The sequence below is a fragment of the Bos javanicus genome, chromosome 21, assembly GCF_032452875.1.
Source record: "Bos javanicus breed banteng chromosome 21, ARS-OSU_banteng_1.0, whole genome shotgun sequence".
Classification (NCBI taxonomy): domain Eukaryota; kingdom Metazoa; phylum Chordata; class Mammalia; order Artiodactyla; family Bovidae; genus Bos; species Bos javanicus.
The window spans coordinates 26,562,209-26,589,190 of NC_083888.1; the positions used below are offsets into that span (position 1 = coordinate 26,562,209).

Below are 26,982 nucleotides of genomic sequence, written 5' to 3' on the forward strand. Positions count from 1 at the left end.
GAGTGAGTCCCTTTGCTGTTCACCTGAAACTATCACAGCATTGTTAATCGGCTACACCCCAATAAAAAATTTAAAAAGTTTTATTTAAAAAAGACTATGAACGGGGACTTTCTTGGTGGTCCAGTGGCTAAGACTCTGCGCTCCCAAGGCAGGGGGCCCAGATTTGATCCCTGGTCAGGGAACGAGATCCCTCATGCAACTAAGATCTTGTGCAGCCAAATAAGTATTTTTTAAAAGGCTCTGAATGGGGGAGTGACATCGGTCAGGAGGCCAGAGGCGTCCATGGCGGGGGCTCACCCCTAGAAGACCTGGGCCACTTGGCAGGCGACAGGTAACCCAGGAGCTGACACTCCTGCTCAGGGTCTGTCACTCCTGCTTCCCTGGTGGCTTTTTCTCGATCAAACATAGCAGGCTTTTACTTGCGTCTGCTGTCACATTGCCGTGTCCTGAAAACCATCACATTCTTCCCCAGCTTTTGGCCCCGACTTTGCCCACTTACGGTATATTCTTTTGGTCTTTCTGGTGGGGGGAATCCAAAGATTTCTTTAACCCAGCAATCAAATTGGTCATTTAAAATAATAGTATGCCTTGTCCAAGTCTAAAAATAGATCCTTCAGGGTATGGGAAGGCTAACAAGGGGAAGTTGGGCAGAGAACACTGTGAGTTTCGGAGCCCAGTTCCCCAGGGCTGTGTCCACTTTTCTTTCATCCCTCCTCCTCTTGACAAGGGCGGGAGTAAGGGCGCCTTCTGTTTGTCTTGATTCAAGTCAGCCTCCACCTTCCCCCGAGCCCAACTGCCCTTCGCAGGACACAGACTGCATTCACCCCGCCTCACTCCACCCCAGCCTCGCGCGGATTTTATGAAAGCCGTTTTCACTGGGATTCAACAGGCGCTGTGTGTGTGTGGCGTGTGTGAAGGAGAAAATGAATCACTTCGACTTTGGGCAAGGACTGGAGGTGTCGTGTTTGTCCCTTGCAATGACATAAACACACCAGAACTCATTAAGAAGAAAAAAAAAAGATTGAGGATGGGAAGTTGTGGGGGAACGGACTCCAGCCCTTGGGATGATCTGAAAAGTTCAGCACGTTTTCCATACATTAGACCTCAGAGAGCATCGTGTTCTGCCCGCTCGCAACGGACTTCCAGTCCAAGGGAAAGTTTGAGGTTTTACATTTCTGTTTGTGGTACAGGAAAAGGCTTGTGATCTGAGGGCTTGATTCAGTGAAATTACATTGCCTTCTACACATTCGCTTCGCAAGGAGGGCAGGAGTTGGAAGCAACTGTTTTGAGACGTTAAAGATTTGCTGGCAGAGGGAAAAGGATTTTTTTTTCTTCCCTCCCTGCCGGCGGGGGGAGAAACAGTTCTAACGAGGAGTTACTTTGTAATTTTAACTCCCATTCAAATACTCCCAGCCCTAGAAGCTGCTGTTGATCCCCCAAGACTTCTTGATCCGAACCCAGAGGGACCAGTCACTGCTCTCCCACATCCTCAGAGCCCCCCGACATGAGTTTGCAGAAGAGGGTCTTCCCACGAAAGGAGAATGGTGAGTGGGGCTGAATCACGGGGAGGTGGAGATGGAGAGTTTGACTTTTTCTTTTTGACGTTCTCCCAGAGGAGTGGAAGCATGGAAAAGCATCGTTGGGGTTATACTGTGTTGTGTTTGTGTGTGTGTGTGTGTGTGTGTGTGTGTGTGTGTGTGTGTGTGGTGCAGTCCCTCCCTGTCTGTCTGCGTTGTCCTCACGGAGGCTGGCTGAGTGCTCATTAGGCTGCTTGTCAGAAGGGTGAAGGGTGGGCTTTATTGCAGGACCACCCAAAGGGGATGAGAGAAAGCCCTGGCTAGGGCAGCCGGTTTGTACCTGCCCTTCCTTCCTCTGTGAGGGGTCCTGGCAACTTTCAGGGGCAAGGGCATCGATGTCAAATGTCCAGAATTGTCAGAGTCCCCACGGCTGTGCTCTGCTTCTAACAGGATGCAGAACAGGAGGGGATGCTGCTCAGCGTCTGGGGGAGACAGGAGAACAAGTCTCTGGAGCAGGGACCCCCTCAGAGCCTTCTCGGATCTAAGTGCTGAGAGGGGCGCCAGGTACTCGGGCCAGACTCCCTGCCTTGCCGCAGGTACAGCCTCTGCAATGGATCAGATGGTTTCTTATAACAACCTCCTTCTTTCACTCCGGAAACATAAACAAACAGGCATCAGGGGAAAGGATTTTAACCCCTCAGCCCAGCTTTTTAAGTCAACACTGGCAAAGCTTCAGCTCTGTTGTAACTTTGGCAGAAGAGAATAAACACGTGGTTTTCTTTTAAAAAAGAAAGAGAAGCAAGTCAAAGGCACATTTCTGACTTTTCTAGCTCCAGGAGGAAGATACGGCCGAGAGGCTGGAAGCCTGAGATCCATTTGGTTAGGTTCCATTAAAGTGTCTCTGACTTCAGAAGAAAGGCAGTGGAGCATAGGGACCAAGACCCCAGGGCTGCAGGGTCTGGCTACTGAGATGGAACCTTAGCTCTAAGATGAATGGGCTACTTGGTTTGGGGAAAGGTAATTAACCTCTCGGGGCTTTCCTATTGGCTCAGTGGTAAAGAATCTGCTTGCCAGTACAGGAGACATGGGTTCAATCTCCCTGGTTTGGGAAGATCTCCTGGAGGAGGTCATGACTACCCACTCCAGTATTCTTGACTGGAGAATCCCATGGACAGAGGAGCCTGGTGGGCTACAGTCCATAGGGTTGCAAAGAGTCAGACATGACTGAGTGAATAACACTTCACCCCACCACCAATTTTCTATTTGTCAGTCTACAGAGAGTGCAGTTGCTTTCTCAGACACTTGGAATTCATTCTCAACAGATTATTTAGCGCAGTCTCTGCTTCAGGCACTGTGCTGGGCTCTGAGGATATACTGGGAAACTGGAGATAAAAAGCACACATACGCATCAATATGATGACAAGAGGATTCGTCACTATGAGAGGCTCTCACTGGGGAACTGGCCTAGTCTGGTGGTCAGGGTGGGCCTCCCTAAGAAGGCGCCAGTTGAGTTGTGTGTGGAGCTTCGGGAGTTAGGTTGGGTGCAGAGGTAGAGAAGCAATGAGAAATGAACTGTCTCAGATCTTATGAGCTTAACATCGCCTCTGTGTGCTTCGTAAACATCTGTCCATCAGTCTGTTTTCCTCACAGCATCTTTCAAAAAATCATCCTGGTTGGACTTCGCTGGTGGTCCAGTGCTGAGTATCCACCTTGCAATGCAGGGAAACGGGTTCAATGCCTGGTCTGGGAAGATCCCACATTCCTTGGGGCAACTAAGCCCTCGAGCCACAACAAAAGATCCTGCATGCTGCAACTAAGACCGAGGCAGTCAAATAAAATTTAAAAAAAATTTTTTTAAAGCATCCTGGTGACTTGTCAGCGCAGGGAAAAAAGAGGTTTTGCTGGTGGAGCCAGGCCTCAAGAGCCCTTCTCTCCATGTGTCAGCCCGTTATCTCTCTTCCCCACATCCGCTGGCCAATCCTGGAGGGTGCCTCTTAGAAATCTCTCCGTAAATACCAGCACCTCCCTCCACCTGGGGGGCTTTCAGCACAGGTGCTGATTTAGGACCCTGATGGGCATGGACTCACTGGATCTTCCCCTGCATCCCTATGAGGCAATGTGTGCACTAGTCACTCAATCATGTCTGACTCTCTGCGACCCCATGGACTGTAGCCCACCAGATTACTCTGTCCATGGAATTCTCCAGGCAAGAATACTGGAATGGGTTTCCATGCCCTTCTTCAGAGGATCTTCCCAACCCAGGGATTGAACCCAGGTCTCCCATATTTCAGGCCGATTCTTTACAGTCTGAGCGAGCCACTGGGGAAAGCCTTGTCTTTATTATAAGGTGAGCAGAAATGGGGCCTGGGGAGCTTATCCAAACGGTGAGCAGCAGGACTGAGGTTTGAACCCAGGCAGCTCTGTTTCATGCTAAAGCGTGAATTCTTAGCATGTGGCTGAAAAATAACTACAGCGATCCTTAGACACATAACAGACCAATTGCCATGCTGATGTTTCTACTTGGCGTTAGGCTTCTCAGTTCCTGTGAAGTTATCAGAACCATCACCATTATGGCCTCAGAAAACCACATCAGGGACACAATTGATTTCATACCTCCCCCAGTTATCAACTTAGCTTGCTTTCAATTGTGTTCTTTCCAAAATATTATTATCAAAAATGTTCAAACATATAGGGAAGTGGAAAGAATTGTAGTCAACAAGCATATACCTACTATTTGATTCTACAAGCAATGTTTCTTTGCCTTGTTACATGACTATCCATCCCACCAACCCTCTATCCACCACCCATGCATCCATCTTATTTTTTTTAATTTTTAAAAATATATTCATTTATTTTGACTGCACTGGGTCATTGTTGCTGTGCACAGGCCTTCTGTAGTTGTGGTGAGTGGGGGCTACACTCTAGCTGTGCACAGGCTTCTTCTTGCAGTGGCTTCTCTTGTTGCAGAGCACAGACTCTGGGGCACATGGGCTCATTGCGGTGCATGGGCTTAGTTGCCCCTCAGTACGTGGGATCTTCCAGACCAGGGATGGAACTCATGTCCCCCGTCTTGCAAGGTGGATTCTTAAGCACTGGACCAGCAGGGAAGTTCCCATCTTATATTTTTAATACATTTCCAAATAAGTTTCAGGCACCCCTACACTTCACTTCTAAACACTTCAGCATGTATATAATGAAAACAAGCTCAGTATTTGGTGACTGTTCTTCTTTCAGGTAAAGTTTACACACAGTGAAATGTATGTACCATTCGATTAATCTTGAAAAACAGATACACCTGAGAAACTTACCTTATTAGGAACATTACTCTCACCCCAGAAGGCTCTCCCATGTCCTTCCTCAGTTGCTTTCAGTTTTTACTAATATTAATAATATGTTATGTGCCACTAGATGCAAAGACCTAATTTAATAAAATACAGTGAGAGTTGGACCATAAAGAAGGCTGAGAGCTGAAGAACTGATGCTTTCAAATTGTGTTGCTGAGAAGACTCTCAAGAGTCCCTTGGACTTCAAAGAGAGCAGACCAGTCCATCCTAAAAGAAATCAACCCTAAATATTCCTTGGAAGCACTGATGCTGAAGCTGAAGCTCGAATACTTTGGCCACCTGATGCGACGAGCTGACTCATTAGAAAAGACCCTGATGCTGGGAAAGATTGGGGGTGGGAGGAGAAGGGGACGACAAAGGATGAGATGGTTGGATGGCATCACCGACTCAATGGACATGAGTTTGAGCAAGCTCCAGGAGATAGTGAAGGGCAGGGAAGCCTGGTGCACTGCTGTCCATGGAGTGGCAGAGTCAGACACGACTGAGAGACTAAACAACAGCAATGAAGTACAGCACTGCTTCATCCTATGCTGGTCTCATGGGCAGAGCCCTTGGTGGCAAAAGTGCCCAGCTCTGCTGGGTAGACCTCACAGTGAGTTCAAGTTTAGATTTTGGCTGGGGTTTGGGGAGAAGGGAGCAGCATCAAGCAGATGGTTTTGGGGGGCAGAGGAGAAGCAGGTACAGATAATGGTGCGGGCTGGGCATAGGGTTGGAATGGGGCTCCGGGCTCTGACAGCAAGGTTAGGAATAGGCCAGGACGGAGGAGACAGAGCAGGTGCCCTTCATGGGAACTGGACGCTTGGGTGGCAAAGAGAACCATGTCAAGGCTCTGTATATACTCAGGTGTCCCAGGGCCTCACGTGGGGTCCCCTTGGAGGGTCCCCTCCCCAGGCTTTTTTCACAGGAGATGCCCTGTATGTCCTGCTGCAGACCAGGCTGGTCCAGGAATTGGAGCCAGAGTGAGCACCTGTCCCTGGGAAGATGAACACGGAAGCAGCCAGAATGGGTATCACGCAGTGTAGGGTGTATGCATTTTAACGTCTGAATGGCTGAGATGGTATGAGATGAAAACGGACTTCTGGCTCCTGCACCCTGCCTTCTGTCCTGGTCGAGGATGGCATCTAGGGTACCATAGGCGGAGTGCTGCTGGAGGAAGGCAACACTGATGCTTCTTGAAACAGCACCACGCATCAGGCAGTGAGAACCTTCTTATTGAAATCTTTTTTGAAAATTGATTTTTATTTATTAAAGCTGTGCTGGGTATTCATTGCTATGTAGGCTTTCCTCTAGTTGCAGTGAGCAGCGGCATCTAGTCATCGCAGTGCGAGGGCTTCTCATTGTGGTGGCTTCTCTTGTGGAGCATGGGCTCTAGACGCACAGGCTCTAGATTCATAGGCTCTAGATACACAATTTCAATAGTTGCAGTGTCTGGGCTCAGTAGTTGTGGTACATGGGCTTAGTTGCTCCATGGCATGTGGGATCCTCTTGGACCAAGGATTGAACCCGTGTCTCCTGCATTGGAGGTGGGTTTTTTATTTTTATTTTTTTAGTTTTTTTTAAAAAATTATTTATTTTTAATGGAAGGATAATTGCTTTACAGTATTATGTTGGTTTCTGCCAAATATCAACATGAATCAGCCACAGGTATTCGTATGTCCCATCCCTCTTGAACCACCCTCCCACCTCCCTCCCCATCACACCCCTCTAGGTTGTTACAGAACCCCCATTTGAGTTCTTCGAGTCATACAGCAAATTCACACTGGCTCTCTATTTTACATATGGTAATGTATGTTTCCACGAGAGTCCCTTGGACAGCAAGGAGATCCAACCAGTCCATCCTAAAGGAGATCTTCCTGAGTATTCATTGGAAGGACTGATGCTGAAGCTGAAACTCCAATACTTTGGCCACCTGATGTGAAGAACTGACTCATCTGAAAAGACCCTCATGCTGGGAAAGATTGAAGGCAGGAGGAGAAGGGGACAACGGAGGATGAGATGGTTGGATGGCATCACTGACTCAATGACATGAGTTTGAGCAAGCTCCAGGAGTTGGTGATGGACAGGGAGGCCTGGCGTGCTGCAGTCCATGGGGTTGCAAAGAGTCGGACACGGCTGAGGGACTGAACTGGATTGAACTGAGTGTGTGTTTCCATTTTACTCTCCGTACATCCCACTCTCCCCTCCACCCGCTCCTGCCCCACCTCGTGTCCCTAAGTCTGTTCTCTATGTCTGTGTCTCCACTGCTGCCAGCACGTGGATTCTTTACCACTGAGCCACCAGGGAAACCCTTAAAAGGCTGGTAATAACACATGTCACAAAGGAGATAGCTGAAGCTCAGAAGAGGGCCATGGCTTATCCCAGGCCGCACAGCCAGTCAGCAACAACCTGAGAGTAAGAGTTCAGGCCTCTGAACTCCTGGACCATGGTGGGCTTTCCCGCCATACCCTTCCTGTGACTGGAGGGTACATACGCATACCTGGGCATGCAGTTAGTTATATTTGCCTGTCTCTGTCTCTATTATATCTGACCTATGCATATATCTCTCTATGCATCTGACCACAGAGACATCTGACCTCTCTCCCTCCTTCCTCCTGCCTTTTTTTCCTGTTTTTTTGTTTTTTTTTTTCTCTTCTCATTCCTTCCTCCAATAGCTATTTAACATCCAGGGACTGTGCAGGGCTACAGAGAGAGAGAAGACACAGTCCCTGGCATCAGGGATCTCACAGTAAATGGATAAGACCCTGATGAGAGAGCTTTGAGATGACAGCAGAGCAGCCCCTAATTCCATCGGTGAATTGGGATGGAGGTATCATGGAAGACTTCCTGGAGGAGGTGGCTCTGAGCCAAACATGAGAGCCGGCTGAGAAGCAGGGGCTTTGTGAGTTAGAAAAGGGCAGCATGTGCATGTGCTGAGGTGCGGAAGTGGGAGAAGGCACGAAGCCTCCGGAGGAGTTTCCAGCCTGGGGGAGATGAGCCTGTGACCTCGGGCTGGAATTGAACATTTTTACTTATTGAGTCAGTCATATCATGACAATAACAAATTAAGAAAAGAAAGCAGGGATTTCTTCATCTTTAAAAACGTTGCTTTCTGAAGCAAGTCAGGAAGCGGCTTTCCTGCGATAACTGTGTGGGCAGGAGGACTGCAGGAGGGGGCCTGGCTGTTCCCTCCCAACCCTGGCTCACCCCTCGTCCTGTCTGAACACATACTGAACAGAACTGGGCCCCTGGCTCAGAAAGCTCCAGCATCCTGTAAGAGCCAGAAAAGATGAGGGACTCAACTATGTCTACACCCTTATAAGAGGCAAGACCCCAGACTGAACACATGGTTCCTGCCTAAATCTTGTGGAATGGAAACAGCCCCCACCTCCATCCTGTCCTGGGTGTGTCAGTCATGCATGAAAACCTGGCCTTTTCTTGTGGCCGGGTGGAGGGCAAGCAAGCACACCGTGTGCAAACCTTCCTGATCAGGGCCTGGAAAAAGCGCCACCCAAACACCAACCTTTCCCTCTCTCTTTGGTGCTTAACCCTTTCTCAACCTCCAGCCCCTGTGCCTGGGCTGCCGGGTGGGGTAGGAATTTCCAGATTGCTCAACTCCGCCTGGTTTGTTTATTCAGTGTTTATTCCAAGGGCCAGAATGGCCTGGACTTTGTTGTTAGATAACCTTGGGCTCAAATGCTGGCTCCGTGCCTTGGGAAAGCCTGTTACCAGCTGGTGCCTCCTCTTTCTCCCTTCCTCATCCAGAAAATAGGAATAATGAATAGCACCAACCCTATAAGTTAACTGTGGAGATGGATGCTGTGTCGACAGTACTTAGTAGGGTGGCTCAGAGCAAGTGCTTCGCGAATGACCGCTGTTGCTGTTATTTTTGGCCGCACCACACAGCATGTAGGATCTTAGTTCCCTGTACAGGGATTGAACTGGTGCCCCTGCAGTAGAAGCTCAGAATCATAACCACTGGACTGCTAGGGAAGTCCCAGTTGTTACTGTTATTAACCAGTCAAGCTTCTGTACCTCCAAATGTTCCATCCTGTAGCTGTGAATTAAACCAAGTGATTCTGCTTGTCCAATCCAAAGGGCCACTGATGCTCTCAGAAGTAAACTCTCTTCTCTCAGAGAGAACTTGCTCACTCTTTTCTTATCTGTGGCCTTGAGAAACTAGGAGAGAGGGTCAAATAGGTTAAGTTCCATCTAAACCTGAGCATAATCACCTATATTAGATTAAGAAAATGTCTTCCAGAACTCCCTGTAGACTCTAAAATACAAACAAATGTAGATGCTCATTACATGGCATTAGTCATTTATTTATTCATTCAGTTTGGGGTTGATTCATTCAGCAAGTGTTTACTGAGCTCTTCTGGACCAGCCGTGCCCTAGGGCTGCAGACCCCACAGTGAACAAATCTGATGAATTCCTCCTGTCTGGGGTGTTTGCACTCTAAATGGGACGTAGAAATACAAACCACAGACCAAATAGACTACAGGACATCTTCAGATGGTGACGAGTTCTATGAAGAAAGTAAAGGAGATATACCACATCTTTTTTATCCATTCCTCTGTCAATGAACATCTAGGTTGCTTCCATGTCCTGGCTATTGTAAACAGTGCAGCAATGAACATTGAGGTGCAAGTGTCTTTTCTGAATTATGGTTTTCTCTGGGTTTATGCCCACAAGTGGGATTGCTAGGTCATATGGTAGCTCTGTTTTTAGTTTTTTAAGAAATCTCTGCGCTGTTCTCCATAGTGGCTGTACCATCTTACATTCTCACCAACAATGTAGGAGAGTTCCCTTTTCTCCACACCCTCTCCAGCATTTATTGTTTGTAGATTTTTTTTTTAATGATGGCCATTCTGATGGGAGTGAGGTGATAGCTCATTGCAGTTTTGATTGTGTTTCCGTAATAATTAGTGATGTTGAGCATCTCTTCATGTGTTTGTTGGCCCTCGGCGGTGGGAGTTTTTAATTCCATTTGGCAGCTGAGTGAACCAAGGCTGAGACATGACCGACATCCCACAGTAGGAGCTGGCCAAGCTTGGTGTGTGGTTCAGGGGCCCCCACTTCTCACCCACGTGGGGCTCTCCAGATGCATCCTCCCAGCTTTCTTCAGGCACGAGCTCACCTTTTGGGAGTGTCAGAAGCAGAGGGGAGGGTCTCCTTTTCCTGGAAGAGTCCCAGGTGGCACGGATGTCTCCACCAGGAGAGAAACCGCACTCAGTGAAGGTCTGGGCCGGAATGAATTCACCTGCTGAGTGAGCAGGTGGGTGTCATCTGAAGATGGAGAAGCAGGACCTGGATTCAGACACAAGGACAAGGTGTGGGAGGGAGGCTGTAGGGCCCGCAGAGGCTGTGGGGTCTGGAAGGGCCAGGCTGGCCTCCTGGGCTGCCAGATCGCCCCCAGCCTTTCTCTGCCAGTGAAACAGCCTTGGTGGTCTACCCCTGGGCTTAAGCCCTGACTGCATCACAGGTGTGAGCAGAGCAGGCGACACTGACCAAGGTTCCCTGCACTTTATACAGTTTTATTTATTTTTGGCTGTGCTGGGTCTTCATTGCTGCACAGGCTTTCTCCAGTTGTGACGAGCAGGGGCTCCTCTCTAGTTGTGGTGCACAGTCTTCTTATTGCGGTGGCTTCTCTTGCTGTGGAGCACAGGCTCTAGGGCACACGGGCTTCAGTAGTTGCTGCTCCCAGACTCTAGAGCACAAGCTCAGCAGTTGTAGAGCTTAGCTGCTCCATGGCATAGGAGATCTTCCCAACCCAGGGATAAAACCAGCGTCTCCTGCATTGCAGGCAGATTCTTTACCACTGAACCACCGGGGAAGCCCTGCACTTGAGAAGTTACTACACTGCACCCCAGACTCAGCCCTGCCATGTGGAACTGCCCCCCACACCCGTTGACAAAGGCAGCTTTATCCCCAAAGCACCTCCCTTGTGACCATGGGCCCCTGTCCCAGCGATGGCCAGATTTCCAAAGCCTTGCATGGCTTCCCACGGATTGCACCTACACCCTCATTAAAGCCCCCAGCCAGCCCTGAAACATTTGGTGGTGAGCGTCAGAAAGCATTCCGTTTGTTAGAAGAGAGGGTCACACAAAAGTCCCAGCCTGGTCCATACAAACAGCTCACAGAGGCTGTGCTTAGGACAAAAGTGTGGGATGGTCTTTAAGGGGCAGACGGGTTAAATGTCACCCTTAGATCAGGCTCTCCAGGGGGACATGCGGGGGAAAAGCACTCTGCCCACGTGATGAGAGTCCCAGTAGGACACATAGAAGTGCCTTGTCCCCTGATGCTGTGGTTCTCAACTTGCTCTACATAAGTGAAGTCCTTGGTTCTTGAACTTGTGCCTGTGTGCTCAGTCATGTCCGAATGATTGCAGCCCCATGGACTGTAGCCCACCAGGCTCCTCTGTCTATGGGATTCTCCAGGCAAGAATACTGGGGTGGTTTGCCACTTCCTTCTCCAGGGGATCTTCCCAATCCAGGGATTCAGCTTGTGTCTCCTGCATTGGCAGATGGATTCTTTACCGCTGAGCCATCTGGGAAACTCCCTTGAACTTGAGCAACCACCAGATGATCCTGGAGGGCTTATAAAATGGAGTGCCAGGCCAGGCCCCATACTCAGAGATTCTGATTCTGGAGGACTAGGTGCAGCTTAAGAATTGGTATTTCTAGAAGAATCTTCCATGGGTTCAAACTTGTTACACAACTTATTTTTTCCATTGTTTTCCCTGGGGCATCCCTATTGATGCTGACAACTGGCTTGGGGACATCAGGCTTGGGACAGACAGGCTCCCAAAAGCCAGTTTCTTTCTCTCTCTCCCTTTTTTAAAAACATGTATTTGGCTATACCACATCTTAGGGCTTCCCAGGCAGTGCTAGTGGTAAAGAACCTGCCTGCTAATGCAGGAGACACAAGAGACATGGGTTTGATCCTTGGGAAGAATTCCATGGAACAGAGGAACCTGGCAGTCTACAGTCCATGGAATCGCAAACAGACACAACTGAAGCGACTTAGCACACATGCACGCACCACATCTTCGTTGCGCCGTGCAAACTCTTAGGTGTGGCATGTGGGATCTAGTTCCCCAACCAGGGATTGAATCTAGGCCCCCTGCAGTGGGAGCATGGACTACCAGGGAAGTCCCAATACGATGTCATGAAGAGAGCCAGGGCTTTGGGGTTGGGTGGATCTTGATTAGACACCTGGCTTGACATCTTGCTAGCTACGTGGCCTCTGGAAAGTCACTAGATTTTTGCTGAACCAGTAATGGGCTATGACCCTGGGTGCCCAGGTCTGGCACTTAGTAGGTGCTCAATGAATTTCTATGCAGTGACTTTTCACCTGTAAAATGAATGTAGTGATATTAAAAGATTCATGGCAGGATGGTGTGAGCTGACCTTATGCCAGGCTCTCTGAGACACTGGGTCATGACCTTCCTGACCTCCCAGCCACTTCTGGGTTATCCAGGGAAGGCAGGGGTTGCCTGGGACCACAAGGAGGAGCCTTGCCGGGTTCTGGGCTTCTGGGCGGCACTGGCCTCCTGCGTGTTCTCTGCCAGCCCAGCAGATGGTGGACTTTGTCCTGAGTCCGAGCTTCCCAGCGCTGGCAGCCCGGCCCTTTTGGACCAAGCCACTTCCCACGGAGAAGTCAGATGGCTCAGGTCGGGAGTCTTCGAGCTGGCCAATGACAGGTTGGCCACATTTGCCCAGAGTCACCTGTCCAGAGCAGGTGCTGAGAACAGTGTCAGATCTCAGGATCTGATTCAGAGAGCAGCCTCTGGGTGAAAAGGAGCGTCCATTTCTCGTTTCTTGCCGCCTCTGACCCCAGCCTGGGCCCTGGCTTTCCCGGGATAAATGATGCCGTGGTCCTGGCTGAGCAGTTGGAGAGGGAAGCCAAGGAGGGCGCAGCCCCAGGGGCTATGAGCAGAGAGGTAGGTGGGCCCGGGAGAGAAAATGTCCCTTGAGCAGCAGTTCTGACCAGGAGGCGGTTCACAGAGTCAGGAGGCTGGCTTCTCTGACCTGCATGGGGGCAGAGCACGGTTGCGGGATCTTGGTTTCCTATTTGGCAGCTGTGCTGCGGTTGGGCAGGAGCAGAAGCTGGTCACTGGGGTGGGACTTGTGGGCCACCTTTGCAGAGTGAGGGGAGGAGGAAGCCATCTGGGAGGTCAGATGTGTTGCGGGCAGTCGTTAGTCCTCACTTTGCAGCCCCAGGAGCTACTGGTTCAGGGATTTCTACCTTAACAGCCAAGACCTCATCTTGGGGCTGGAGATGTGCAAGGAAGCAGGAGGAAGGGTGGAGAGGAGTGGGTGGAGGCAGCCCAAAGGAGACTTCCCCTGCTGCCTGCCAAGCTTCCTCTCCCCCAGGTGGGCACGGTGCATGGACAGCTCTGACACTGGCCTTGGGAAGGCTGTCAGTCACTGCACTTGCTCTAGATGAGGGTCCACTTGCTTTGGACTAATTCCATGTGGTTTCACTCACACAGTTGGGTTGGTGCTTGTTGGTTGATAAATGTGCTTGCTCTCTGTTGTCAGAGGAGTCAGCAGATTTCTTGCTCCCTATGGACACAAGGAAACATCCACTTCCTTCTCATGCCAGGTGCAATCCTCCCATTTCTGGCTGAGCTCCTTGAAGGCTGCACCTTTGTCTCAAGAGCCCAGGGCCAAGCCTTCCCCATTTCCCCAAGCAGCCCTTGGTCCAGGTTGCTGAGGAGGACAGGATGGCTCCATTCCTTTCCTCTCTTCCATTCTCTCTCCTTTTAAAAGTGATTTATTTATTTTTGGTTGGACTGGGTCTTCGTTGCTGTGTGCAGGCTTTCTCTAGTAGTGATGCACAGGCTTCTCCTTGCGATGACTTCTCTTGTTGCAGAGCACGGGCTCTAGGGCTCAGGCTCAGTAGTTGTGGTGCACTGGTTTAGTTACCCCATGGCATGTGGAATCTTCCGGGACCAGGGAATGAACCCTTGTCCCCTGCATTGGCAGGCAGATTCTTAACCATTTGACCACCAGGGAAGTCCCTTCTGTTCTCTTTTATGTCCCCAAGTTAAGTGGCAGTCAACTTGTATGACCACAGTTGAGGGCACCTCCTGTATTCCAAACATGATGAGGGCATGAGCTATCAGGGTGGGCAAGCCCCCTCCTCGAAGCCCACTGGTGTTTATTATGGTTTCCAGTGGACGGAAAGAAGTACCCGGGCTCGGAAAATGGCATCCAGGTGGTGGTGATTGATGGGAGGCCCAGGCAGGTGCTGAACCACACCAGCTTCAGGAACACCATCCTGCAGGGCATCCCTTGGCAGCTCTTCAATTACATGGTGACCATCCCTGACAAGTGAGTCTGGCTGAGGCCCCCTCCCTGTCCCTGGGGCCTGCATCATAGTCCAGGTTGAGGAAGCTTAGGGAGCCTCCACGCACTGCCAATGGCTTCCCAGGTGGCTCAGCAGGTAAAGAATCTGGCTGCCAATGCAGGAGACAGTGCTTCAATCCCTGGATCGGGAAGATTCCCTGGAGAAGGAAATGGCAACCTACTCCAGTATTCTTTCCTGGAAAATCCCATGGACAGAGGAGCCTGGCAGGCTACAGTCCATGGGATCGCAAAGAGTCGAACATGACTTAGCAACTAAATCACCCCCATTAAAATTCATTTGTAAGCAGCTAAAAGCAGAATCAGAGAAGGCAATGGCACCCCACTCCAGTACTCTTGCCTGGAAAATCCCATGGACGGAGGAGCCTGGTGGGCTGCAGTCTCTGGGGTCGCACAGAGTCAGACACGACTGAAGCGACTTAGCAGCAGCAGAAGCAGAATCATTCAGACTGAAGGCAGGCCAGAAGTTTGAGACCTGCCTTCTTGCCGAACTCCCCATTCCTCTTTCTGGGCCCCACTGGGAGGCCCTCAGGGTTTGGAGGTGAAGAGGAGCGGGTGCACTTTGAAATGAAATCCTCTCACCAGCAGGATCAGATCTTCATTCCTTGACCATGGCTGCACACCTCTCTGAACTGGCCATCTGGACCTTCCCCACTGCTCACAACCCCAGACTTAGATGTCGCCCAGAAATCTGCTCTGATCTGAATAAGGAGGGTCTTTTACAGCTCTGTGAGTCTGCGTGTTGTTCCATCTGCTGGAGATGCTCACTCCCAAATCTCCTTTCTTTCCACACGTGGAAAACCCTCATTCAGCTTTCAAGCCTCAGCTCGTGGGCTGATTCCTTGGTGATACAACACATAAAGTTACTTCAGACTGTAGCACTTGATTCAAACCTTTATTATCAAACTTCCTGCACCAAGAATATTACCCAGATACACATCTGTCTTCTCCAGCTGGCTAGAAAGTACCATGTCTTCATCCTTTATATCATCATTGCCTGGCACATGATGAATCTCAGGAAATAGTTGTTGCAGAAATGAATGAACAATATCCACATGTCTGTTCTTTGCACCTTCATCTTTATTCCTTCCCTGGAACTAGGTTCACCTATTTTTCTAGCTTCTACATATATGCACTAATATACGATATCTGTTTCTCTCTTTCTGACCGAGTGAAGTATCCATATCTCTACAAATGACCCAATTTCATTCCTGTAGAAAGCGAATGTGTGGACACAGGGGCGGAGGGGGTGGCGGTGCGGGTAGGATGAATTGGGAGATTGAGTTTGACATGTATACACTGCTGCTAAATCACTTCAGTCGTGTCCGACTCTGTGCAACCCCATAGACAGCAGCCCACGAGGCTCCCCCATCCCTGGGATTCTCCAGGCAAGAACACTGGAGCGGGTTGCCATTTCCTTCTCCAATGCATGAAAGTGAAAAGTGAAAGTGAAGTCGCTTAGTCGTGCCTGATTCTTCGAGACCCCATGGACTGCAGCCTTCCAGGCTCCTCCATCCATGGGATTTTCCAGGCAAGAGTACTGGAGTGGGTTGCCATTGCCTTCTCCGATACATTACCATGTGTAAAATAGATAGCTAGTGGGAAGCTGCTGTATAGCACAGGGAGGGGTGTGTGTGTATACATATGACTGATTCAATATGCTGTACAGCAGAAACTAACACAACATTGTAAGGCAACCATATCCCAATAAAAAAAAATCTTAAAAACTGAATGGACATTATCAACATAACAACAACCTTAACTCTGACAGTAGCACCTTATTATGTGCATTGTCTGTTTGGGCTGGCAACCCGTTTTAATATAGAAGATTTTTTTGATACTAAGACCCCAATCAGTGTGAATAACAACATACTAATACATGCAGGGAGGAAAATACCCCATGTGGAAAGATAAACTAATAGCTTGGAGTTTGGTTAGGAAGGCAGCATAAGAATTTACTTCAAGTTCTTCTTTTGGATCCCAGTTTAAATAAGAACAAATCTATGTTGGTGCTGTAAGCTCAGCAAGTTGTGGCAGAAAGATGGAGAGGTCTGCATGAAAGACTTAGAACAGACAGGGTGTTGGGGTGGCTTATGGGGGAGGGAGCAGGGTGCTTGGGTGGGAAGGCGGAGCCCATTGGGAGCTGCTGTGTTGGCCACACTTGGAGATGCTGAAGGAGAGTGTGTGCATTGGGTAGGAGCAACTGATAAGGCTGCTGGTGGCTCTGTGCAGTGCCCCAGACACTGGGGACCACCCAGGGGGGATCCCACCGCTCCTGCTTCTGGCTGAGACTAGGCATGCACATCTGGGCTAGAAATGCTTCTGCAGTGAGGACACGGCTGCCCTGCCTGGTGGATGGGAGGTGCCTCCACCATCATGCCCCGACACGTTCTCCAGATGATGCACAAGGTCTCCTACCTGCTGATCCTAGCAGCTCTCTTCTGATGAGAGTCAGCCTGAGCCCCTTCCTCAGGCTCCCATCTGCATGCAAAAGATCTGAGCAATCTGAGCAGAAATTTCAGTATCTGAAAGTATTAGTTGCTCAGTCACATCTGACTCTTTGTGACCCCATGAACTGTAGCCCACCAGGCTCCTCTGTCCATGGGATTCTCCAGGCAAGAATACTGGAGCAGGTTGCCGTGTCCTCCTCCAGGGTATCTTCCCGACCCAGGGATTGAACTCACATCTCTTATGTCTCCTGCATTGGCAGGCAGGTTCTTTACCACTAGCATCACCTGGGAAGCCCAGGTGCATAGCAGAGGGACTCAGTCATACATATACATGTATCCATTCTCCCCCAAACTCCCCTTCCATCCAGGCCGCCACATAACTTTGAGCGGAGTTCCCTGTGCTATACAGTAGGTCCTTGTTAGTTATCCATTTAATTATAGCAGTTCATCACATCATTGTTAATCAGCTATACCCCAATATAAAATAAAAGTTAAAAAAAAAAGCAAACAGTAAAGGCATGTGTGTGTGTTGAGAGAAATAGAGAATAATATGAAAGAGATGATACATAATCTCTTAGCAAAACCCAAACCCCAACCAATCGCTGTATACATACATATTTGGGCCACAAAAGGAGGCTAAGTTAATCTCAATCATTGACTATTCTCAACAGGATTTTGAAATAATATCAATACAAGTGATAAAAATAATTTTGAAAGAGATAATACATAATGTCCTCCAAACCTCTAAATGGAGAGGTTGGTATCAGGAGGAAGTGAGAGGTTTCCCTGAACGTGTAGGAAGAGGCATAAGATAGTGTCTTTCTTGGAATGATGAAGAAGGAACATCTGTGCTCAAGCATCACTTTCAAAAATTCTTTACAGAGCCGTCAATAATACAAAAATAAAACGTAAAGCCTCTGAGTCATTAAGGACAGGAAAGAGTGAATGGGTTGCCTGAAAAGCAAGAAAAGGAGACAATAAGAAGCTGCAGAAAGACCAAACCAAAACAGATCGGAAGGAAGATGTCTCAATTAAGATGTAAGATACAAAGTTGTTCATTAAATGTGTATAAGATACATAAAACATAGTATCAAATACAAGGTTTATATTTAAAAAGGTAGTCTCCCAGATTCAGCTTGAAAAAGGGAAATTAAAGTATTGAAAGAGGGCTTCCCTGGCGGTCCAGTGATTAAGAATACAACTTGCAGTGCAAGGGACATGGGTTCAATCCCTAGTCTTTGTTGCACAGAGCAACTACTGAGCCTGTGCTCTAGAGCCTGAGAACTACACCCACGGAGCCCATGTGTCCCGTATGGCCTAGAACCTGTACTCCACACAAGAGAAGCCACCGCAACCAGAGAGTAGCCCCCGATCGCTCCAACTAGAAAAAGCCGAAGTGCAGCAATGAAGACCCAGTGCAGTCAAAAATAAATAAACAGAAATATTAAAACCTTGCATTTAAAAAAAAAGAAAGAAATGCTCTCTCTCACTCCAAATTATACCCCACTTGTAAGAGATACATTGAAAATGAAATCATATGAGGTTAAAAATAAAGTGATGGGTAAAAACCATGCAAATACAGATTAAAAGTGGGGGTAACAATGCTAATTCTGTCAGACAAAAGCTGAGGCAACTATTACAAGAAATTTTCACAAAATGATAAAAGAAGGGTGCACCATGGAGATATGAAAATTGAGAACTTTATGGTGTACTCTTCTATCATTTTGTAAAAATTTCTTCTAATAAAGACATTTAAATATGTAAAGCAAAATTTTTGGAAATGTCTTACAGATATGGTACCAGATTTCAATGAACACCACTCTAAGCTTTTACAGATTAGACCAAAATATAATTAGTTTATGACTTATAAGATGGAATATATACATATTTTAATATCACATTTGAGTATATCCATATCTGAAACTCTAAACAGAATAATCATTCCTTTCAAATGGGCACTGAACATTTAAAACATTTAGCTACATCACATTCTGGCTCACAAAATAAGCCTCAATAAATTTCAACAAATAAAAAGTGTCCAGGACACATCCTGTGGCCACGATGCAATGAAACTGGAATTTTCTAATAAAAAAATTATAAGAACAACAAGGTTAAATCTTGGAAGTTTAACCACAAGAAACTAACAATAACAACAGCAATCTTCTAAAAATCTGGGTTTAAATTGGAAATCAAAGCTGCAGTTACAGGCCATTTCTAAAATAACAACAATTAGATCATCATGTTTTAAAATCCATGGGTTGTGGCCAAAGGGTCATTCAGAGGAAAATTTCTAGCTTTTTATAATAATGGTGACGCTGACAGTGGTGGCTATAGTAACTGTACTAGCCAACCAACTGTGCTAAGGGATTCACATCTGGTGTTTCAGTTTATTGTCTGTCCCAAAACTGCTGCAAGATGACTCCTACAGTCATCCCCATCTTTCAGATAATGAGACTGGAGTCACAGAAAAGTTCGGTAGATTTTCCAAGTCAGACATTTAGTAAATAATCGGACAGAGGTTTAAACTCAGATCTAGTCAGGCTCAAAGCTAAGCAGGTAACCACGGCATGATATGCTGTTATTTCTAAAATAGAAAGAATGGATTTGAGGGAACTAAATATTACACTCTAGAAGATGGACACAAGCACAAAATAAATATCAGAAAATCAAGAAGGAAAAAGGAATAAAACCAAAGCAGAAGTAAATACATTAGAAAGTAAACTGAAAAGAGTAGATTTTTTTTTTTTTTTACTAATTCTGAGTCCTTTGAGAGGACCAGTAGAATAGCTCACTTCAATCAGGTGAGTAAAATAGGAAGAAGGACCAGAGAACCAACTGAAATGCACATCAGTGGTCTCTATATAGTTCAGAGAAAAAATTTAAATTGTGAAATTGTAAAAGACATCTCTATACTAATAAATTTGAAAATCTTGATGAAAAGTCATCCATCTTATCAACAATGTAAGTGAACAAAACTGTCAAAGGAAAATATTTTTTAAAAACTGAATAGATCAGGGGACTTCCAGGGTGGTTCGGTGATGAAGACTCTGCGCTAATGATGCAGGGGACACAGGTTCCATCCCTTGTCAGGGAACAAAGATCTCACATGCTGCATCTGGCCTAAAACATAAAATAAAAATAAGTTTCTTAAAAAAAAAAAAAAGTAAATAGACAACAATCAAGGAAACAATGGAAAGTTTCAAAGAACCACCTCAAACATGATGACAGGACAAAGAGATTTTCTGGAAAACTACTTCAAACTTTTACTGAGTATATTTTAAATTGTGTTGTGTGTGTGTGTTAGTTGCTCAGTCATGTCCATCTCTTTGCAACTCCATGAACTGTAGCCCACCAGGCTCCTCTGTCCATGGGATTCTCCAAGCAAGAATACTAGAGTGGGTTACCAGTCCCTTCTGCAGGGGATCTTCCTGACCCAGAGATCAAGCCTGGGTCTCCTGCTTGGCAGGCGGTTTCTTCACCCTCTGAGCTACAAGAGAAGCCCTATTTTAAATTAGTAAACTATTTCAGACCCGGGCCTTCAGCAGTGAAAGCACAAAGTCCTAACAACTGGACCTCCAGGGAATTCCCCCAGTTCCTTTTTTAATAATAACCTAAGATAGCAGAAAGTGAGATGAAGGGTCATTTCTTTTTGCTTTGTTTGCTTTTTTTAAAAAGAGTTTTTAATTAATTAATTTTGGGCTGTGCTGGGTCTTCATTGCTGCTCGAAGGCTGTCTCAAGTTGCAGTGAGCAGGGACTGCCCTTCAGGCTGTGCACCAGCTTCTCATTGCTGCAGCCTCTCATTTCAGAGCATGGACTCTAGGCACTGGCCTCAGTAGTTGCAACACTAGGGCTCAGTAGTTGTGGCACATGGGCTTAGTTGCTCTGAGGCACATGGGATCTTCCCAGACCAGCGATCAAACCTGTGTTCCCTGCATTGGCAGGCAAATTCTTATTCACTGTGCCACTAGGGAAGTCCACCATTTCTTTTTGTGAGCATAGATATAACGATCCTAAACAAAATATTAGCAAACTAAATTCAGTTTTCTATGAGAAGAATTGGGGTCCAGAAAGATCACAATATTAGGGGCTCAATCTTAAAAAAGCCAATGATATGTTTCTTCACACTGAGAACTCAAAAGAATGATACACAACATGGCTGAGGAGCTGAAAAAGCATTTAACAGGCAACACCATTCTTGGAGAAAATACTTCCCAAATTGCAATTAGTAATTTGGACGATTTCTTTAATATAATAAAAATAATTTTATCTCAGTATAGCTATCAATATTCTACTCAACTGTGAAAGGCTAGAGAATTTCCATTAACATCTAGAAAAAGACATGGAACTCCTTTATTGTTAGCATTATTTATTAAAGTCCTGGAAACTTTAGTCAGTAGACTTAGGAAATAAAATGAAATAAGTGGTAAAAATATTATAAGATGAAGCCGATTTGTTAGTAGATATCAGACAATTGGAAACACAAGGGGAACTGTTGAATAGCTTCTGGATAGGAGAGATCTGTAAGGTTGCTGGTTATGAAATAAATGTGCAAAAGTCATAACTTATAGATAAGTTATGAACAACTAGAAAAATATTTTAATAATGGTCTATTCAAAGTAGAAAGTAAAGTGCAGATGGATAAATGTTATTAGAGAGATTTAAACTATGTATGATGAAGAACATAAAATTTGGCTGAAGGTCTGAGAGAAAAAGCTGAGCAACTATATAAACAAAGCAAAAGTTTAAAAAATGTTCCTGGATGGGAAGATTTTCTACCCAGATTCATCTATAAATCTCAGTACAAATGTCAATCAGATATTTTCAAATCTGAGAAGATTATTATTCAAGTTAATCAGAACTACTAGCTAATAGAAATTAGCCATAAATTTCTATTTTATTTTTCAAAATAAAAACTTTTTATTTTTCTGGTTATAATTGTGATGGAAACTATAATTAAAATTTAATTTAAAACTAAAATTTCTTGTAACTGTCATAAGAAACCAGAAACAAGAAATTAATAAGTAAAAAGGAAAAACTCCTTGAAAATTTCACCCCCCAACATCTTCACCTGCCAAAAAACACTGTTCACAGTTTGATGTCTCTTCAGGCAAGTACATTTTTATGACCCAAACTAGCCGATATGACTATTTTATGGTGTTTCTTAGCTTTACAACATACTGTGAACTTCTTTCCATATCCATATATTTTATTCTTGAGATTGGTCACATAATGTTCCGTGTGTGAGTGTATCATAATATTTTTAATAAAAACCTCTCCTTGATCTACATTTAGGTTATTCCCACTATTCTACTATTTTCTCTTTCTGTTTTAGTCCATGTATGTGTCAGGTACTCAGCCAAGACCTTCTCAGGACTATCTGCTCTCGTTCCCACATGGTTAGCATTGTCATCTCCATTTTATGGGTGATCAGCTAAGTCATAAAGGAGTTCAATACTTGGTTTGAGGTTGCACAGATAAGGGGGAAACCTGGCATGCAAACTAAGGCCACCTCCAGAGTCTAAGCTCTCGGCCAGGTCATTTCTGCACCTGCTTGTCATTTCTCCCAGCTACAAGCATTCTTGTGGCCAGTGCTAGGCAGCTGACTGCTGTTTTCATGGCAACAGTCTTTATTCAGTATCTCCTACCTGTGAAGCCTTCTTCCAAGCACTGGGATCTCTAAAAATATTCATCATTTATTATATATTTGGCTGCGTTGGGTCTCAGTTGCAGCACGTGGGGTCTTCGTTGCTCCACACAAATCTTAGTTGCAGCCACAGACTGTCCAGTTGTGGCCCGTGTATCCAGTGGTTGTGACTGTGGCTTCTCTCTAGTTGCAGAGTGGGGGCTTAGCTGCTCTGCATCATGTGGGATCTTAGTTCCTCAACTAGGGATCGAACCCATATCCCTGTCATTGCAAGTCGGATTCTTAACCACCAGACCGCCAGGGAAGTCCCCAAGCACTGGGATTTAATGAGGAATCCATCTTAGCCAATCCCTTCAGAACAGTGGTGGGTGGAGATGCCTTTCTTGAATTTATCTAGATTCTTCTTGAGGTTAATTATATTTTCACCCTTTTCTCTCTTGGAGGGAATACATGCCGATGAGGTAATAGTCCTGTCCATCTTCATCTTCTGTCTCAGAGGCCTGCGCTTTTTGGAGGGCATCCTGGTGACGCCACTTGTGCCTGCCTGTTGATGGATTCGATCACCTGCCAGGGTGCTTGAAAGTGCGGCGTCCCCTGTGAGGGCCTCCTCTTGAGATCTCACACATGCCCCTAGAATTTTCCTGAGAGCAGACTTCAAATGGCTTTCCAGTGACTGTGCGTGTGTGTTTGCATGCTCAGTGGTTCAGTCGTGTCTGACTCTTTGTGACCCCGTGGACTGTAGCCCGCCAGGCTCCTCTGTCCGTGGAATTCTCCAGGTAAGAATACTGGAGTGGGTTGCCATTTCCTCCTCCAGGGGATCTTCCCAACCCAGGGATCAAGCCCACATCTCCAGCAGTGGCAGGCGGATTCTTTACCACTTGAGCCACCTGGGAAGCCCAGCAACTATATGGGCACCCCTTAGCCCAGTGGAGTTGACACATAAAATTAACCATCTAGGATCATTTCACCTCATATTGATGTGGGAAAGGTCCATTGAGGGCAAAGGAACCTTTGAGATGCTTACCCACTATTCATTCATTCACTGGACATGCAGATGCCCCTACTCTGTGTGTGGCAAGCCTTGACAGAGCTCTGGGGACATAAAATGATGAGATATGGTCCGTTCCCTCTGGGAAGTAACAGCACAGAGGAAGAAAGATCAAGTGTATAAAACTCACTTCAACACAGCCTGCTCACTTTACCAGTTGGGAAAGAGGCTGAGAGGCGCTGTGCCGTTCGTCTTGTCCCGTGACCGATGTATACAGACACACACCCCACTGATTCCAGCCGCAGGTCCCTGGAGTCCTATTAAAGACACTCTTTTAGAAAGAAAAGGAGCCATCAGTTTCCTCCCTTCATTTCTTATCTCTGAGTCACTCCTCAGCTGAAAACAAAAAAATTACCCCCGGGCTGGAGTGACCAAACTTTAAAAATTGCCTTTGATATAGAACACTGTCGGAGAACTCAGAAATTTGAAACACATTTTATCAGCTAGTTCCCCTCTCTCCATATGGTTATGCACCCTTGCAAAGTTCTCCAGTGAATTAAGTGTATTTTAACCAGATGGAAATATCATGGTTTCTTCTCTAGTGGGTTAGCTGCGCCCAGCTGAGAGGCAAGCACGTAAGAGTTTTTCTCAGCAAGTGCTTGCAAAGTCAACAAGTGAAAAGGAAGGAAGGAAAGAAGAAAGAAAGGAAAGAAGAGAGTCCTCCTTGAGGACTTAACTGATGCAGCTCCCCGGCCCCCAGTCTGGAAATTCTTCAAGTCCCTTTAAAGAAAGAACCATCTGTTTTTTTGCCCTTCAACTTTATACTTTTGACACTGCATTTTCTTTCTTTAAAAAAAATTATTTATTTGGCTGTCCAGGTCTTAGTTGTGGCATACGAGATCTTTCATTGTGTGTGGATTCTCTAGTTGGAGCACCGGGACTCAGTAGTTGTGGCTCTCGGGCTTAGTTGCTCTGTGGCATGTAGTTCCCCAACCAGGAATCAAACCCATGATCTATGCAATGCGCAGCAGATGCTTAACCACTGGACCACCAGGGAAGTCCCAGTTCTGCATTTGCTATACAGATGACAGCTTAGCCAAGGTGGGTCTAAAGCACACTGAAACTATGATGGTGAGTCAGTTCGTGTCTCTTTTGGCCACAGGATCTCCTCCTGTGGGTCATATGGAGACCCTTCCAGCCCGAGCATTCTATGGAAGCTCTAACTAAAGTGAATACAATCATGGTTTGGGAGGAAAGGCCTCCAAGGAGTAGGAGAGCTGATTCCTGGGGTGAAGTGGATCCTTCGGAGTTTTCTGTTGGGTAAGGGGAACAGCTGGTCCTTTTTAGCACAGCCACATTGGAAGCCTTAGCTGTGCATCCTTGGGCAGCCTTGGAAGAGACCTGAAAGACAGCCTGGTGGAGGACCCACGGGGGTAGAGCAAGGCTGACAAGAGCTTGGCAAATGCTCCTACAGCCCTGGGGTAAAATCAGAGAAAGCTCATTACTTCTGACCTTTTGAAGACTGGAATTGGGCAATGGCATGGGCTTGCCCACCAGCTCCACTCTCATTTGGTTCCATTAGGGAGCAGAAGCTGGTTCCAATGTCCTGAGCACAATTACCAAAGCTAAGTTGAACCGTGTGACCACGGTGCTGTGTTTTCAATTATCCTCTCTCTCTCTTCTCTCTTACTATGCCAGGCCTAGAGGGAACACAGGCTCCCACAGAAGTCCAATCCTGGCTTTTCCTCTACAGTCCTTTTGCAATTGTTCCCTTTCTTTTTTACATTTTCCACAGTAACAGGGTTCATTTTGCAAACCCTCTTTGCTCTAGACTGAAGGGTTACTCCCTGGTCCCCAGTGTATCCCCAGCCTCCCATCCCGGGGCTCCACTGGACATCCCACGTGACAGCCACGGCCGCAGAAGTCCTGGTTCTCTCTGGAAAAGCTTATTTTTAAAAACTGACTGTACTCATCAGACACTCCTGCAACGGTCCTCTGGGATTAGCCCAGTTTCCACTGAGGAATTCGATCCTTCTGGTCTCCTAAACCCTACACGCAGCTAACGTTTCCACCACTGGGGGCAGGACATGCGTTTTACGGGGTCCCGAAGGTCTCCACATGTTTGTGTCCTGGAAAATGCTCACTGAGTGAGCTCACCTTTGCTGGGACAGCTCTTGTGGGCTGCGGAGGGTGGGGAGATAGAGGGGGGAAGGGAACTGGCTTTGCAGTCTAAGAATACACACAGATGGTGGTAATGCTTGGTGAAAAAGAAGGCAAGAGGCCTTTATTCCAGAGCCAAGCACTGAAGGGGAGAAGAATTTGGGCCTTGACTGGGGGTGACTGGCTCCTCTACTAGACTTGGATGGGATAAAAGGCAGTTTCAAAAAGCCTCTCGGCCTTTGAATGTCACTATTTTCCATAACTTATGCCAGTGGCATCAGAAAGAACAACTAATTCAGGAGGATTTTTTAAGCAAAAAAAGAGGAAGTTTTATTCATTTCTCTAAGTGTATAGATAGTATGGCTTCAGGTATAGCATGGCTTCAGGCATGGCTGTATCTAGGTGTTGGTATTATTATTATTTTTTTTTTTAACGATTTATTTTTATTTTTTTGCCACACTCATGTGGGACCTTAGTTCCTTAACCAGGGATTGAACCCTCACCCCCTGCATTGGAAGGTGGATTCCTAACCACTGGACCACCTGGGAAGTCCCAGGTGTTGGTATTATATCCTCTAGGCTCATCCTTCTCTTTCTGTCTTCCTTTCTATCTTCATCTTCCTCTGTGAGTTCTGGACCTTCTGTGTTGGCTTCACTCTCAGGCAGCCCTTTCCACAAGGTGGTATGGGCAACTCCGTACTTATAGGTTCTCCATACAGCACCAACGGAAGTCCAGAAGGATTTTAAACTTCAATTGTCTTTCAGTATTTCAAATGCCTAATGGACCAGTGTTAGCTGTGACACACACACACACACACACACACACACACTTCCCTCTCCATGAGTTCCAGGTGAACTACGGGGAATCCTCATGAAGTTGAACAAAAGGCAACGAGGTTTGGATACATTAATCCTTACAGTGGTGCTGGTGTTGAGAGCTTATAGTTTTGGGATGTTGAATTGACAGAATGCAAAGGAATGCCTGTGTTGGATTACAGTGGCAGGGAGGAGAGCATTTACAATTTGGATTTGAAAGATGACACCCAGAAGTAAAGGCTAGTAATGAGAAGATGGGGGGAAAAAGAGCTACTCTAAAAGCTTGATTTCTTTGTATTCTTCAACCAATAGATATGAGCAATGATATTCAGATTAATGAATCCTCTAGAAATAAGGCAGGTTTTGAGCAAGCAGACCACGCCCTCTGGACTTGGGTTCATGACTTTGGTAAAAGGCAGAAGTGATTTTAAAAAGTTTCAGTGGTTTTGGGGGAGGAAGCTGACTCTGTGGGCTGTAGCTCAAAGAGGAGGTGAGCCTGAGGGCAGAAAGTACTGAGTGTAAAACATTTTGTTCAGGAAGAGGAAGGGCCGAAGAATGGTCCATTGTCAAAACCATGCTTGTTGTTAGCAGTGTTGGTTTGTATGCTTTAAAATCTGTGAAGGAACTTCCCTGGTGGTCCAGTGGCTAAGACTCTGTGCTCCCAGTACAACAGGGAGCCCAAGTTTGATCCCTGATCAGGAACTAGATCCCAA

At 46.6% G+C, this 26,982-nt stretch overlaps 1 protein-coding gene across 6 annotated transcripts in view; it reads left to right on the forward strand.

Moving 5' to 3' along the window:
• IL16 (interleukin 16) overlaps positions 1–26,982 on the forward strand; it is a 126,344-nt gene that overhangs the window by 13,107 nt on the left and 86,255 nt on the right. For 5 of the 6 annotated variants that reach the window (XM_061394608.1, XM_061394603.1, XM_061394606.1 and 2 more), the window contains exon 2: positions 1,414–1,544. In XM_061394608.1, the coding sequence (XP_061250592.1) occupies positions 1,505–1,544 (40 nt within the window). In that variant the 5' untranslated portion in view covers positions 1,414–1,504. Of the gene's footprint in view, positions 1–812; positions 1,545–26,982 lie in introns of those variants that run through there. The other variant, XM_061394604.1, reaches the window with a different exon arrangement.